Source organism: Phodopus roborovskii, unplaced genomic scaffold (genome assembly GCF_943737965.1).
Source record: "Phodopus roborovskii unplaced genomic scaffold, PHOROB, whole genome shotgun sequence".
Classification (NCBI taxonomy): Eukaryota; Metazoa; Chordata; class Mammalia; order Rodentia; family Cricetidae; genus Phodopus; species Phodopus roborovskii.
In genome coordinates, this window is record NW_026126639.1 from 1,029,935 (window position 1) to 1,044,901 (window position 14,967).

At 42.1% G+C, this 14,967-nt stretch overlaps 1 protein-coding gene across 1 annotated transcript in view; it reads left to right on the top strand.

Annotated features, from left to right (window-relative positions):
* The window catches only part of Pde3a (phosphodiesterase 3A), a 255,491-nt gene that overhangs the window by 203,308 nt on the left and 37,216 nt on the right, over positions 1 to 14,967 (top strand). The window contains exons 3-5 of the mRNA XM_051173428.1: positions 5,262 to 5,516; positions 5,923 to 6,077; positions 10,499 to 10,623. Coding sequence (XP_051029385.1) covers positions 5,262 to 5,516; positions 5,923 to 6,077; positions 10,499 to 10,623 — 535 coding nt within the window. The remainder of the gene's footprint in view (positions 1 to 5,261; positions 5,517 to 5,922; positions 6,078 to 10,498; positions 10,624 to 14,967) is intronic.

The following is a 14,967-nucleotide window of genomic DNA, read 5'->3' on the forward strand; positions in this document are numbered from 1 at the left end:
TATTGTGAGCACATTCGCCGCTCTCCACTTCCCGCTCTAACTCCTCCCAGATCCACCAGCTTACCCCACGCCCACCTGTTCCCCTTCCTGTCTTTTGTCTTTCATGGCCCACTGAGTCAGCTTAACAAGCTACACCACAGCAACACAGCATCCATTTGAAAGCTGATGTGGCACTAACCCTGGCCTAAAAGCGTGAATTCCCCTTTTCTTCTTAAAAATGCTTCGTAAACATTTTAACATTGCTCTCAAACTACATATGAAATACATGGCTTGATTTAAAAAAAAAAAATAGCTGTATTTGAAATAAACAAATGAACAAGGACTGGAAAGAAATCTGCCTATATAAAGGTACTTACTGTCAAGCCTGGGAACATGAGTTCGATCCCTGCCACTCACATAATGGAAGGGAACTGATCCCAGAATACTGTCCTCTAACCCCCCCCATTTGTCCATAGCACCTGTGTGTATGCACATGTGCACACACATGTTCGCATACATGACACACCACACACACACATGCACATGCATACACATATCACACACGCACACACACACATACACACTACATACCACTCACCACATACCACACACAACACATAAGTACATGCATGGACATGCACACACATATAAATAATTGTAATAAAATATTTAAAACAAAAAAGGAAATTAGGCAAAGTTATTCTCTTCGATAATTGACTTTTTTAAAAAAAATGTCTCACCTAATTATGAGTGGACTGCTCTGCTTTTTTTTTTTTTTTTTTTTTTTTTTTGATTTGTTTCATTGTCAAAAACTCTTAAAATTTGTCCTTTAAACTTCAACTTAAAATTTCGAATTTTCATGAAAGTAGTACACCATCTTAGGGTATGTGTGTCAGTTTGCTTTTCTGTCTCTGTGATAAAAACATCATCTCCAAAACCAACTTAGAGAAGGACAAGTTTACTTGGACTATGTCTCCAGAGCCATATCAACCCATTATTGCCATCCTTACCTGCAAGCATGAAGCAGAGAGAGAAGAGACTCTGTGCAAGGCTGTGAACTCTCAAAGTCAGTCTCCAGTAATGTACTTTCTGCCATAAGACTGCACCTCTCCAGCAGAGCCAGGACCTAGAGACCAAACATTTGAAGGTCTGAACTTATGAGGGACATTTCTCATTTAATGTATTAGAAAAGTATGGGTTGAGAGAATAAGTTCTGTTGCAGAGAAATGCCCTAGACGATTTTTTATTCTACAAGTATATGAGATGGATTTGAAAGATGCATATTGTTAAAAGAGGTTCTAGCCCAACTGGGTGGTATTTTTGTGAATGTTGTCATAAATAATGTATACCTGTATGACATGAGCATAATTATCCTAAAGCTATTAATAGTGCATTTAAATTTTCACATTGGTTTGTAGATACTTGGTCCTTGCTATATTTTTATAATTCTGGAAACATTTGGTAATAATGGATGACTTTGTTCAATTGCTTTACATCTTAATTATTAGAGAAGAAAATAGTTCTTTTTGGTTTGGTTTGTTTGTTTATTTCTTGTGTTGGAGAGTAGGGACACTTCATATAGTGCAGACTGACCTTAAACTGATTATATAACTTATGGTGGCCTCAAACTCCTACCTCCAGTCCGGGATGGCAGGCATTCATTGTCCTGCCTTAAAATCAAGACTCACATACAATAAAAGAAAACTGTACATTAATCTCTCTAATAAATGTACATACAAAAGTTCTCAATAAAATAGTTGCAAATTGAATTCAAGAGCACATCAAAGAGTATTCCCCATGATCAAGTTGGCTTTACCCATAGATGCAGGAATGGCTCAACATGTGCACATCAATTAATGTAGTCTACTTGTTCTACTTCAGTCTATACTGCTGTTACAAAGACCATGGCCAAAAGCAATTTGCAGAGGGAATGGTTTATTTCCAATTATAGTTTATATAAACCATCCTTGTGGGAAGTCAAGGCAGAAGCTTGGAGGCAGGGGCTGAAGCAGAGGCCATAAAAGAATGCTCCTGTGGTGGCTTGCTCAACCTGCTTCCTTATACAGCTCAAGACAGCAACCCCAGAAGTAGCACCACTCCTTGTGGGCTGGGAGAAAGATAATGCCCCACAAATTGCCTATAGGCCAGTCTGATGGGGGCATTTTGTCAGTTGAGGCCCTTCTTTCCTGACGACTCTCCTGTGCCAAGTTGACAGAGCACCAATCAGGACACAAGCCCATAAACAGACTCAAGGGCAGGCATGACAAGGTCATCTTGTTAGATACAGCAAGCCTTTGACTATATCCAGCTTCTTCCATGATAAAAGTCTTGAAGAACATAGGTATACAGGGGCATATAGCCACATAATAAATAAAGGCAGTATACAGCAAGCCCACAGCCCATATCATGCCAGATGGTTATTTACTTTTTCCCCTTCTATATTGATTTTTAAGAAGCCCTTTACTGTGTTTTATCTCATATTTTCCTCTCAGACTTCTTCCTTTGCATGTCTTTCTTTTTTGTGGGTGTGGGGGTGGCTTGTCCTGAAACTTACTCTGTAGATCAGGCTGGCCTCTGCCTCCTGGGTGCTGGGATTAAAGGTGTGTGCCACCATCACCCAGTTTATGATGCATTTTCTGACATAGATGTTTCTATCTTTGCTTAGACAACCCTGCTGCAGGTTTCCTTGGCAGCTTATGAATTCCTATCTTTGAAGTTTCTGTCTGGCAGATTAGAAAACACTCCTCAACACTCCCTTTTTATTTTATAATTTTATACATTTAATTTTTTCAGATCATTGAAATTTAGGTCTATTTTGGGAAATTTATTAAAACTCTAATAGCCTCTTATTTAAAAGCTTTAGTGCTATCACTGCCACCTACATTATTATATTTATTATTGTTTATACCACAGCTGTGACTGAAATTTTATAACTGCTAACACAGTTGTTTGATACACATTATCTCTTTACATTCTTACATTTACCTTAAGAGTTTAGCAGTAACATTATGGTTGATGATGATGATGATAACGATGATGATGATGATTACTACTACTTGGCTTTTTTCTTGTCTTGTTCTGTTGTTTGAGAAAGTATATTCCACACTGCCCTCAAACTCATTATATAACTAAAGTTGGCCTTGGACAACCTCTCCTAAATACTGGGGTTACAGGTGCTGCTCCCTTGCCCATTCCTGGAACCATTATTATTATTATACCTAAAAATCACAGACGGAAGATATAGGAGTGGGGGGTTTTAGTTATCTGGTAGAGATTATGGTCTTGGAAAGTGCTAGATTATGAGACAGACCTAGATCTAAATGCCTAGCTCTAGGACCTGCTTCCATAACCTCTATGATGTGTAGTTTGAAATTACAGTCCCTTGTGCTTGGCCCATGACTTCATGGCAGAACAGGTGGTCTTCTGCCATGGTCTGGAGCCTTCACTTGGCAGCTTGTCTTTCTCTGGATCCCTCCTCTCTTCTAATCTCTCCTGAACAGCAATGTGGGATGCATTTGGCTTCACTTCTTGTTTTAGTTTTGTTGTTGTTTATTTTCCTTCCCTCTCTTCTTCCCCAATGTCTCTGATCTGATGGACAACTTAGCAAAATGTAACAAGGATGTCACAGAACTGAAATCTGATCTTCCCAACCAGGAGAGACAGAGTGGGAATGTGGGCACAGACTTGGTGGCTTTTCATATCCGTCTCTAAAACTAGGTCGGTCCCTACCACACACCAGGCCCAAGCGTTACATGAGACCTTCATGGGAAGCAGGCCATTTTTGTGTGTTAAGGTCACTTCCAAAATGAAATTTTCCAGCGACAGTAAAATGGCGATCTCTCCGTGTGGAATGCTTGGTGCTGCTTTTTCCTCTCAAGTCCTCTGCCTTTTAAAACTGGCTGTTGATTGATTCAACCTTTTGTAAGTTTGGCACTGGATGGTGGGGATGCTGTTATCAAACCCAGAGCTCAAATGTGCTAGGAAAGTGTAACAGGACAAGTAAAAGACCCAGAGACGGATATTGGGGTCTAAGCTGAAGATCAGAAAGCAGAGTAGCCAGCTGCTGGCTCTCACCTCTACCTCAGCTCAGCCCAAAGGGGCGATCCTCAAACTGATCGCGACTGTATTGCCCCTCAGGTTTACTCAGTCTGCTGTGCTCTCCTCAGCGTGGCTAGAAACTCCTGAGACTGACCACCGAAGGCCCTGCTTCTATCCTTTATACCGCTCTAGTGCTGGGATTAAAGGTGTGAGCTCTGTCACTATTTTAGACCGATTCAATCTCGTGTAACCTTGGGTGGCCTTGAACTCAGAGAGATCCATTTGCCTTTCTTTAGTGGGTCCTGGGATTAAAGGTGTGTACCACCACTGCCTGATCTCTATAGCCCGAGGCTGACTTTGCTTTCTGAATCTTAAGGCAAGCTCTAATAAATCATAGATAATATATCACCACAGGCAATTTCTGTACTGCTAAGATGCAGCCCAGGAGCTGTCTTTGTCTTGCTCTAGGCATGTCCCATTCCTCCTCAAGCTCTAGCTTTGAAAACTGTGCCTCAGAGGGAGAAAGGAGCTGCCACATGCTGGCCCAGTGGGATGACTGTAGGTGATGGTGATGAGTTTTAACAAGCTGGAAGAAAGGCCTTTGAAGATTTCCAGTGCAGAGAAATGGTGAATGGTTTACACCTAAAACACAGATGTGCTGACCCTGGTTTGAATATTATGCAATATGTAATCTATTAGTATATCATATTTATAACTGTTTGAAATGGTTTTTTAAGTATTTATTTTAATATTTATGTTATGATGTGTGTGAATGTTTTGCTTGCATGTACACATACATTTAAATGTGTATGTGTAAATATATATATATGTATGTATGTATGTATGTATATATCAGTGGTTCTAAACATGTGGATCATAACCCCATCAGATATCCTGCATATCAGATATTTACATTATGATTCATAACAATAGCAGATTTACACTTAGGAGCTAGCAACAAAAATAATTTTATGGTTGGGGTCAGCAGCCCATGAGGAACTGGATTAAGGGTCTCAGCTTTGGAAAGGTTGAGGACCGCTGATAAAAACATCTGCATGAAGTATCATCGGAAGAAGTGTCGGAAAAGGTCAGAGGTCAGAGGTCATATCCTCCTGCCTCGGCTGCCTGTGAGTCAAGTGTGTAAGTGTGCACTACAGTGCCTGACAGCCAGAAAAGCCCAGATTAGCTCTCTTCACCTCCATACTCACTGTCACCCTCCCTGACCTGTGGCTTTCTTGTCTCAGTCAGGAACCAGCATCACCGTGGATATTGCCGTGATGGGCGAGGCCCACGGCCTCATCACCGACCTCCTCGCAGACCCTTCTCTGCCTCCGAACGTGTGCACATCCTTGAGGGCCGTGAGCAACCTTCTTAGCACGCAGCTCACCTTCCAGGCCATCCACAAGCCCAGGGTGAACCCGTCTGTAACCTTCAGTGAGAACTATCCCTGCTCTGATTCGGAGGAGGGCTTGGAGAAAGACAAACTGGCCATTTCCAAGGTAGGTGTGGCATGAAGGGTTTGGCCTGAGCGAAAGTTTCACAGTCTTCAAGGTTTCCTTCCGCCACTTCTGAGCGTTCTGAGACAGAGCCTGGGAACCTGCACTCACTGTGTAGACCTGGGAACCCTCGCTCACTGTGTAGACCTAGGAGCCCAGCACTTGCTGTATAGCACAGCTTGCTTGTTGCAGTCATTCCCTGAGACTCCCCAGTGAGCTCCGGGCCTGGCTTGCTGCTGCTTTTCTCATTTCAACAGTGTTTCTCTTCACTGTCCCAGGACAGGGATAGATGACACCCAGCCTCTACGGTTTCATGCAATGCTTCCCTTTGCCTTCCTTCCTTCCGTTGTTTTTCATAAGAGCTAACGATCTAAAATATGGTTGGTGATGAAGCACATTTTCCTTGCAGCGCCTGAGGAGAAGTTTGCCCCCAGGCTTGCTGAGAAGAGTCTCCTCGACTTGGACAACCACCACCTCTGCCACAGGTCTGCCCACCCTGGAGCCTGCACCAGTGCGGAGAGACCGCAGTGCCAGCATCAAGCCGCACGACGCACCTTCACCCAGGTTAGAGTCCGCTGCACCGTCCCATGTCCCCTCGGAAGGGTTACGTGCCAAGGAGGATTCAGAGCCCAAGAGGAGATGCCCAACCAAGAGTCACCAAAAGTGGGTTGGGGTGACCCCTGCTCCTGTGGCATTGAGTGGAAAAACCTAAGGCCAGAGTGAGGGTACACTACACTTTACCTGATTTACAATCTACACTGACAGCTAGCTTGAAGGCATCTAGTGTAACATTTACATACAATTCCTACCATGGCCTGTCAGCCCTGCTATGCCTTAATTCCTGCAAAATTCCTGCAAGAATTATAGATCTTGGATATATTCAAATCTTTAAAAATTCCTCTGCATATGTGCATTTATATGTATGTGTGAATATAGCTTTTGTTTGTATGTGTGTGGTTTCTCGTGTGTTTATGTATGTTCATGTATGTGTATATACATGTGTTTACGTGTGCTTATATGTGTGTATGTGTGTGTGTACAAATGCGTATATGTATGTGTCTGTGTGTTTATGTGTGTGCGTGTTTGTGTATATGTGTGCATGTGTATGTGCATGTGTGTATGTGTGTGTATATGTGTACATGTGATATGTATGTATGTGTGTATATGTGTGCCTGTGTGTATGCATGTGTATATGTGTATATATGTGTCTGTGTATATATGTATACAAGTATATGTGTATGTGTGTGCATATGTATGCATGTGTATATGTATATGTACATGTACATGTGTGTCTATATGTGTTTAAAAGTACATGTGTTTGTGTATGTTAGCATGTGTGTATGTATGTACATGTCTGTGTGTGTGTTTATATATATGTATATTGTGTATATGAATAAATGTGTGTATATGCATTTAAGTATATGTATGTGTGTATATGTGTGCATGCATGTATATGTATGTTTGTATGTATGCATGCCTGTGTATATATATATGCATGAGTATTTACATATCTATGTCTGTGTATACATGTGTGCATATATGTATATATGTGAGTATATATATGTGTGAGTATATATGTGCATATACATACACTTGCACGTTTCCTGGACAATTGCTCTTACCTGAGCCATATACCCTTTCCATTTTATTTAATATATTAACAGTATATTAAATTGCAATTTTATGTGTAAGTCCTCTTTCCATCACTGACCAAGTGCCTGATGTAGAGTAAGGATTATTTAGCGGTTCCCACCTGTGGCTTCTCAGATTTTGCTGTGGGGCTTTAGAGCATAGTACGTCAAGGCCAAGGAGCCTGCATATCTTGTAGCTGCCAGAACAGACAGAAGGGAGAGGAAGCAGAAAGAAGCAGAAGGCAAGAGCTCATTCCTAACATGTCCTGCAAAGGGACAACCCCAACCCTACTGACTTAATTACCTTTAAAGGTTCAGTCTCTGAAGCTCAGACAAGCCTTTAACACATGGCCCTTGTGGGAAATTCAAGACCCAAATTCTGTTAGTGACTGAAAGGCCAAAATTTGAAAGGCTAAAGATAGTATTAGGATCCAAAACGAATGTATAATAAAACAACTAAAAACGTGCTTTGTCTCTGCTTTATAACTTAGAAGAAAATTAGAATATTTTATATATCAATGAATACAATAGTCCTTGCCCTATAATTACAGAATTATGAAATATACATGTGCGCTTATCGTGACAGAATGAAAATACCCATGTCTGTATGTAAATACTCAATGTCTGAAGCAGTTTCCTCTCCATGACAGAGAGGTGGGGACCTGAGCATGGAAGGGGCAGCTGCTCAAACCCTGAGACCTTTGCATTTACTTCACATTTAGTAAAGTTTCCTTTTTATTTAGTGAAGTCTTACTTTTCCACGTATACAGCACAGTGGCTGAACCTGTTCATGAGTCTTTACCAGCAACTGGGCCACCTTCACCTCTAGCATTCTGCGTATAAGTTACTTGAGCCCTGCACTTTGAAACCCAGCAAGCTCTCTATCAAAGGCTCCCACAGAACAGCTCTGGCCAGAGACTACATAGATCAGCCCATCGCTGGGAACACTTTACAGACCTCCCCACACGACGGCTTTGTGGAGCAGACTGGCTGCGTGAATCTCTCTCAAGTTTTCCTTTGGCCCTGTGCCACACATTTTATTGTGTCTTTGTCCTCCTTGAATAACTGTCTAGCATCTCTCCACTTGTTGTCCTGCAGTGGCCCTGAATCCCAGTTCTTACCTATTCTTTAGTTCTAAGCAGGGGTAAGCCAGCACTGGTCATTGCAAAGGTGACAAATATGCAGACATCACCCTGAACTACAATGCATTTAAATAACATACATTGATTCATGCTGTCTTATTAATAATATATGCAATAAATTAATATATAGCAGCTTAAAGTGGGGTAGGTGTAGGTAGGATTTTATTAATCTTGACTTCATTGTATTCCATTTTATAGACTTCTCAAACACATTTTAATTGTTTTTTAAACACACCTCTTTTGAAGTGTTCTTTTTTTTTTTTTTTTTTTAGTTCCATATATAAGTGATTTTTGCCTGCATGAATGTATATACGTACTACATGTATATAGTACCTTTGGAAGTCAGAAGAGGATACTGGATCCTCTGGCACTGGAATTATATATGGTTGTGATCTGTCATGTTGGTACTGGGCATCAAATTGGGTTCCCTCCAAAAGCTGTCAGTGCTCTTAACCACTGAGCCATCCCTGAAGCCCCATTTTAAATGCTTATTGGCTGTAAAAGAATAGAGATAGGCAGTTTTTGAATGAGCCTCAATAAGCTATCTTTTTAAGATGTGGAATGATGTTAAGTTCTTCAAAAGGTCTACATGGATGAATAATAATTTACCAGCCGTAGAGTAGTCTAAGAAATGAAAAGACAGACAATACACATCACATAACCTTTTCAGTTTCAGCAGCTACTCGGGCACCTGGGATGGGTGAACAGAGACGGCTGGCACAAGGGAGTCACTGACTGTGTAATACACAAAGTTGTTTCTTTGTAAAATCTCATTCACAAAATTCCCAGCATTTGAGAAGGGCTAAGGACGAAATTTTTAAGGATGCCTTGGAGCAAGCATTTTGTAGGCTTCAAGTGTACTTAATTGCTGAAGTTTACTTCACCCTTCGAATGTCTCTTTCGTTGTGTATGTGGTAAGTTGTTAAGAAAAGAGCAGAAGGAGACTTTTAAATTATAATTGTTGAAGGAAAGTCTCCTGGGGGAGGGGTTCATGAAGTCCTACCCCTTACTAAGGAGCTCTTGGCAACTGATGGCTGCTAGAAGTAAAGTCCCCGTTCTTTAAGACTATCTTTGAATTATATGCATCATGAGTCATAATCCCATCAATTTCAGGATTATTTACAGTATGCCACCCAGACAGATCAGACACATCCAGCTCGATCTGCAAATTAAAGATTTTCAACATTCTCCAGATTTACTGGTGCTTGAAAGGACACACAGGTGCTGGCAAGACACAGGACAAGCACTTTTCACTGGGAGCGTTCAAGGTTGTCAACACAAAACTTCCTGAATTCTGTCGTCTCCCAAATTAGAGCGGATAATGTTTCCATTGCCACATGTTTGACACAGTATGTAAAGAGAAATTGTGGTGTGGAAGGCCTCCAGGAATCCTATCCCACTAATTACACAGCTCCTGTAACCTTCCTCTGAGGATTGATTCCAGATTTGTTTATGGGGAACAACTTGATGAACCATGTCTATGTTGATAAATGCATTTCCTAGGTAAAGAGAACCTCTTGCCTCTCCTCTAATCATACCATCAGTATGTTAGCACCGTGTCCATCCTGAGTGTGTTTCAGTAGGGTGTGGCTAGGTTATCACATTCTTTCCAGAGGGTCACCAGTAGAGAGCAGTCTTAGGACTTTGCTATAGGCTGCTGCTAGCAGTTCTCTTTGAAAGACAATGCTGACTTGCCAACAGAGAAATGGCAGGCTCCATGTCTGCTTCTCCTGTTCTCCTTGGTAAGTTAAGCACTGCAGCAAGACATTGTTATTGAGTGGAGCGATCAATTACTGAGGGTACAGTCCACCAACAATGGTGTATAACAAAGAGCACTTAAGTAAGCAGTATGTCACTCTCTTGTCCTATAAGGACAGTTGCATCACAGTAGATAGGTTTTGAAAAATATGTAAACAGCATAACTACACATGTAGGAAAGGGTATTTCGTTTCTAGGAATCAGATGGATTGGGAATGACATCTTTGCTCTTGGTAGACTGTGTTTGATGAGAGACACGTAGACACACAGCTGCAGTCGAGGCTGAACTTAGCTTATTCTATCACTTGCAAGTTATATGGTTCTGGCAGCAACCTGGGTAGAAATACTCATATTGGTGTGTCTGTTGCAGAGGTGGAGGCTGGGCTCCGGCAAGGTGTGCTCAGTCACAGTTGAGTAATCTCTCTGTGGTCTTTAACTGCTGTCATCTTTGCAGCGCTCTCAATCCCGACTCTTGGAATACGCCCGGATCGATGACGCTCACCAAAAGTAGATCCTTCACTTCATCCTACGCCATCTCTGCAGCTAACCATGTAAAAGCTAAAAAGCAAAACAGGCCAGGTAAGCAACGTATTCTCCAGGTACAAGATCTCATTTTCTATACATACGTTGCGGTGATGAACCTTGGCATTAAAATGAACAATGATGTTTTAGGTGGGAAAGTGGAAGGAACTGGGAGATTCACCTCACTTAATCTAAGTCCAGGTTCAGGCTGCCATCTGTAAATAGGGTGTGGTAAGATTCAGTTATGATTCCAGCATTTGGAGGCTAATGTAGCAGGAATAAGAACTCAAGGCCTTGGAGAGTTGACTCAATGTTAAGAGGGCTTGCAACTCTGGCAGAGGATGAGAGTTTGATTCCCATTACTCATATCAGGCAACCACCTGTTAACTCTACCCTCCAGGGGATCCAAGGCGCACTTCTGGTTTCCCTAGACACTGCATGCAAGAATGTACACACACACACACACACACACACACACACATACACATACACACACACACACCACTTTATTATATTTGTCTCTCCAGAATTTAGGTGAGGGCCTGGGCTGCTCCTCTGACCTCTTCCTTCAGAGAATTACAATGAATGCTTGTTCCATGGCATTGTAGAATTTTTTTTTTCTTGAGGTTCTTAGATTACTTTCTGCATCTTCTGTCTTCAGGAGCTTAAGAATTTCAGTTTGGGCTAAATGAGGATCCTCTTTTCTAACTGTGATACTGGACATGCAAGTCTGGCTGCCATGGCAGTTGTGAACTCCATGTCATCACCCTCATGACATTGCTAAAAGCTTTGCTGGTCTCTGTGGTAGCTGGGTCCTCTGCTCAGACTTGCAGCTTCCTCTTTGCCAACAGGCAGTAGATAGAGCTCTGAGGGGGAACAGCTAGTAAGATTGTGGCTCACCCAATCTTGGTGTCTAAGCCCTCAGATCTGCGTCTCTGCCTTGACCTTGAAGCCAGCCCTTTCTTCCTCCTTCCCTTTCTCCCTGCCACTCCCTTATTCTTTTGCTTTCATTTTCCTTCCTCTCCCTCTCTCTTTCTATCCCTCTCTCCCTCCCTCCCTTCTTATCTTTTCTATTTGTTCTTAAGAAGCAAGTATAAGTTTGCTACTAATTAGCATATAGCAGGTAGAAGCATTAAAGGAAGCCCTGCCTGTGTCTGCACTGATGGCTCTCCATCTATGTGAAGACTGGTGCATAGAAATGTGTGTCCTCTGCCTGCACCAGCCTTCATGTTTTCATCTTCCCAGCTTCCTTCCCACCGACACTGCCCCCTACTCTCTGCTTTTCCCTGTTGGCGCAGGGACCTGGTGCTTGTTAAAGAGTTCAAAATAGAGAGAGCAAAGAACTATAAAAGTAAAGTGCTTCTCTGCTGCACATTTATTCAAAAGTGCATCCCAGGAGCCACAGAGTCTGCTTATTAGTTTAAATTTAGTTAACCATGGAGTTCCAAGAACCTAATGGCTGTACAGAGTTTAAAATGTGTATTTTAAGTATGAACGCCCATGTCTGTACAGCTATCAGCTCCCAGCTACTAAAACAAAATCAGTCTTCTCATAAATTACCCTCAGAAAACATATCCGCGTCCAGATAGAAATGGAGAAGTTTCCTAAAGGGCTTTGGACTAATGGTCTGGAAAGAAAGAAAGAAGAAAGGAAGAAAGAAGAAAGAAAGAGGTAATAGGATCAAGGAGACAGTTCTGTAGGTGAAGTGCTTGACTGAAGACTGAGTTCTACCGTCATTATCCATGTAAACATCAAAGCCAGGCTGAGACAAGCCAGCCATTCCAGCACTGAGGAGGAAGAGACAGGAGGATCCCAGGGGTTGGATGATGAGCAGTCTAGGCGATCAGTGAGCTACAGGTTTAGTGAGAGGCTCTGTTCCCAAAATCAAGGTAAGAAGCCATTGGTGAGAACAGTGAAAATCATACTAGCCTTCCCCCCATACACTCATGTACATGCATGAACATGTATACATACAAAAGATAAAAGAAACAAAAATAGTGGAAATGTATCCCAAATATCAAAATTTGCCACCCAAAACAAGGATCCAGTGTCTACAGCAATGCTAATGTCTAGGCTTACATTTTTAAGCACAGCCATTTACTCTGGCCAGGCACAGTCAGCCTCCTGATCCAGAGACCTAGGATAAAACCTAACACCACTGAAGAAAAAGAAAAAAGGCAACATTATGATGCCTAATGATATTCTGCGATATTCATGGCCAAATTGTCACCAGAGAGGCTTCATCCAGCAACTGATGGAAAGAGATGTAGACCCACAGCCAATCGTTAGGTGGAGCTTGGGAAATCCTATGGAAGATGGAAAGGAAGTGTAGGACCCAGAGGAGTCAAGAACACCACACACACACACACACACACACACACACACACACACACACGCACACACTCAGAGAGAGTCAACAACTAACTTGGGCTCACAGAGACTTAACTGACAGGGAGCCTTCATGGGACTGACCTGGGCCCTTTGGTTATATCTGATAGTTGTGTAGCTTGGTCTTCTTGAGGGACTCCTAACAGTGGGATCATAGGCTGTTTCTGACTCTTTTACTGACTTTTGGGAACTTATTCTTCATATTGGGTTGCCTTGCCCAAATTTAATACATGGGGAAGTGTTTAGTCTTACTGCAATTTGATATGACATGTTTTGTGTATATCCATGGGAGGCCTGCCCTTTCCTGAATATAAACAGAGGAGGTGTTATGAGCACTTTCTCTGCCAGTCTGATCCCACAGCAGCATCAGCCCCAAATAGCACACAGAGATGCTATATTAGATATAAAGCTGCTGGCCTGTTACTAGAGTTTCTTATTGGCTAGCTCTGTCTTAAATATTAACTCATTTCTATTAATCTAAGTATTTCCACATGGTCTTATCTTACTGGAGAGAGGGTCTGGACTGCTTCTCTCTCAAGTCTCTACATCTTGAATCTCCTCCTACATCTCCCAGAATCCTCCTTGTCTCCTAGTCCTGCCTATTTTGCCTTCCTATTTGCCAGCAATTCTTTATTCATTAGCCAATAAGAGAAACATATTTACAGAATGACATCTCCCATCATCGAGGAGGAGTGGACGTGGGGGAAGAGGGGAGGTAGGGAGGGACTGGGAAGGGAGAAGGGAGGGAAGGGAAACTGTGGTCAGGATATGCAAGAAAGAACAAAAGAGAGAAACAGGAAGGAAGGAAGGAAGGAAGGAAGGAAGGAAGGAAGGAAGGAAGGAAGGAAGGAAGGCAAGCAAGACTGAGCAAGCCATTGAGCAGTATTCTCTATGGTTCAATTCCTGCCTTGTCTACATTGACTCCCCTTAGTGATGTAATGTGATCTGAGATCTGTAGGCTGAAATAAACCCGTTTCTACACAAGATGCTCTGGGTCATGGTGGCTGTCACAGACTACAAACTCCTAAGGCATTTATGAAAGGTCATATATTGGTCAAAACATTATATGAAGAATGGATAAGAGGTCTCAGGAACTTAACAAAAGTATAAAAAAGACGCCAAGGAAACCATTCTACAAATTATGATACTCCACGCCATGGAGCAAAAAACAACTTTTTTGTTGTCAAAAAAAAAAAAAAAAAGTCAAATTTTTAAAGGAACTGAAATTTGGACACAAGACTGCCTTGTAGCAACTGCCAGTTAGCTACACACACCAGCTAGAGATTAATATCCAGGGCTATCAGTTTCCCCTAAGAGGGGGTAAGCAAAGACCTGTGAATGACTTGGAAGTCAAAAGGCATTAGCTTCATCTTACAGAGTGAGAGCTCTAGAAAATTCCAACTCAGTACCCTAGAGAGACCTCACACTGTAGCATCAATGTAAACATGGGGAATCTGGCACAAGTACCCGATTTTGAAGTTTAATCTTTGGGCCTACTGTGCTACTTGTGCTGGATGCATCACATCTTAACGTCCCTCAAACTCACCCTTCCCAGAGCGTGCTTTCACATAGAAATGTATATTTCACTGAGTGTGTAAACAGTTAAGAAGTCTAATTGCCTCCCCCAAAGTATCATTGTCACTTACATGCCTTACCTACCCCATGCCTGCAACTGTGTTCTCTAGATGAACTGTAAAACAATCGTGAGGCTGCAGTGACGGCTCGGTGACTAAGAGCACTGGCTTCTCTTTTACAGGACCTGGGTTTGATTCCCAGCACCCGCATGGCCACTCACATACATTTAGGGAACCCCAGCTCCAGAGGAGCTGGCCTCCATGGGCTTCTGCACACACACCGTGCACATAAACTCATGCAGGCCAACACACATGCACATAAATATAAAACTACACAAGTGTTTCTTTTAAAAAGTAGTGAAACTTTCCAAACACATGAGAAAATTATAATTGTCACTCCAAACCAGGATGACAGGAGAGAAACAGAAATGGGAGAAGG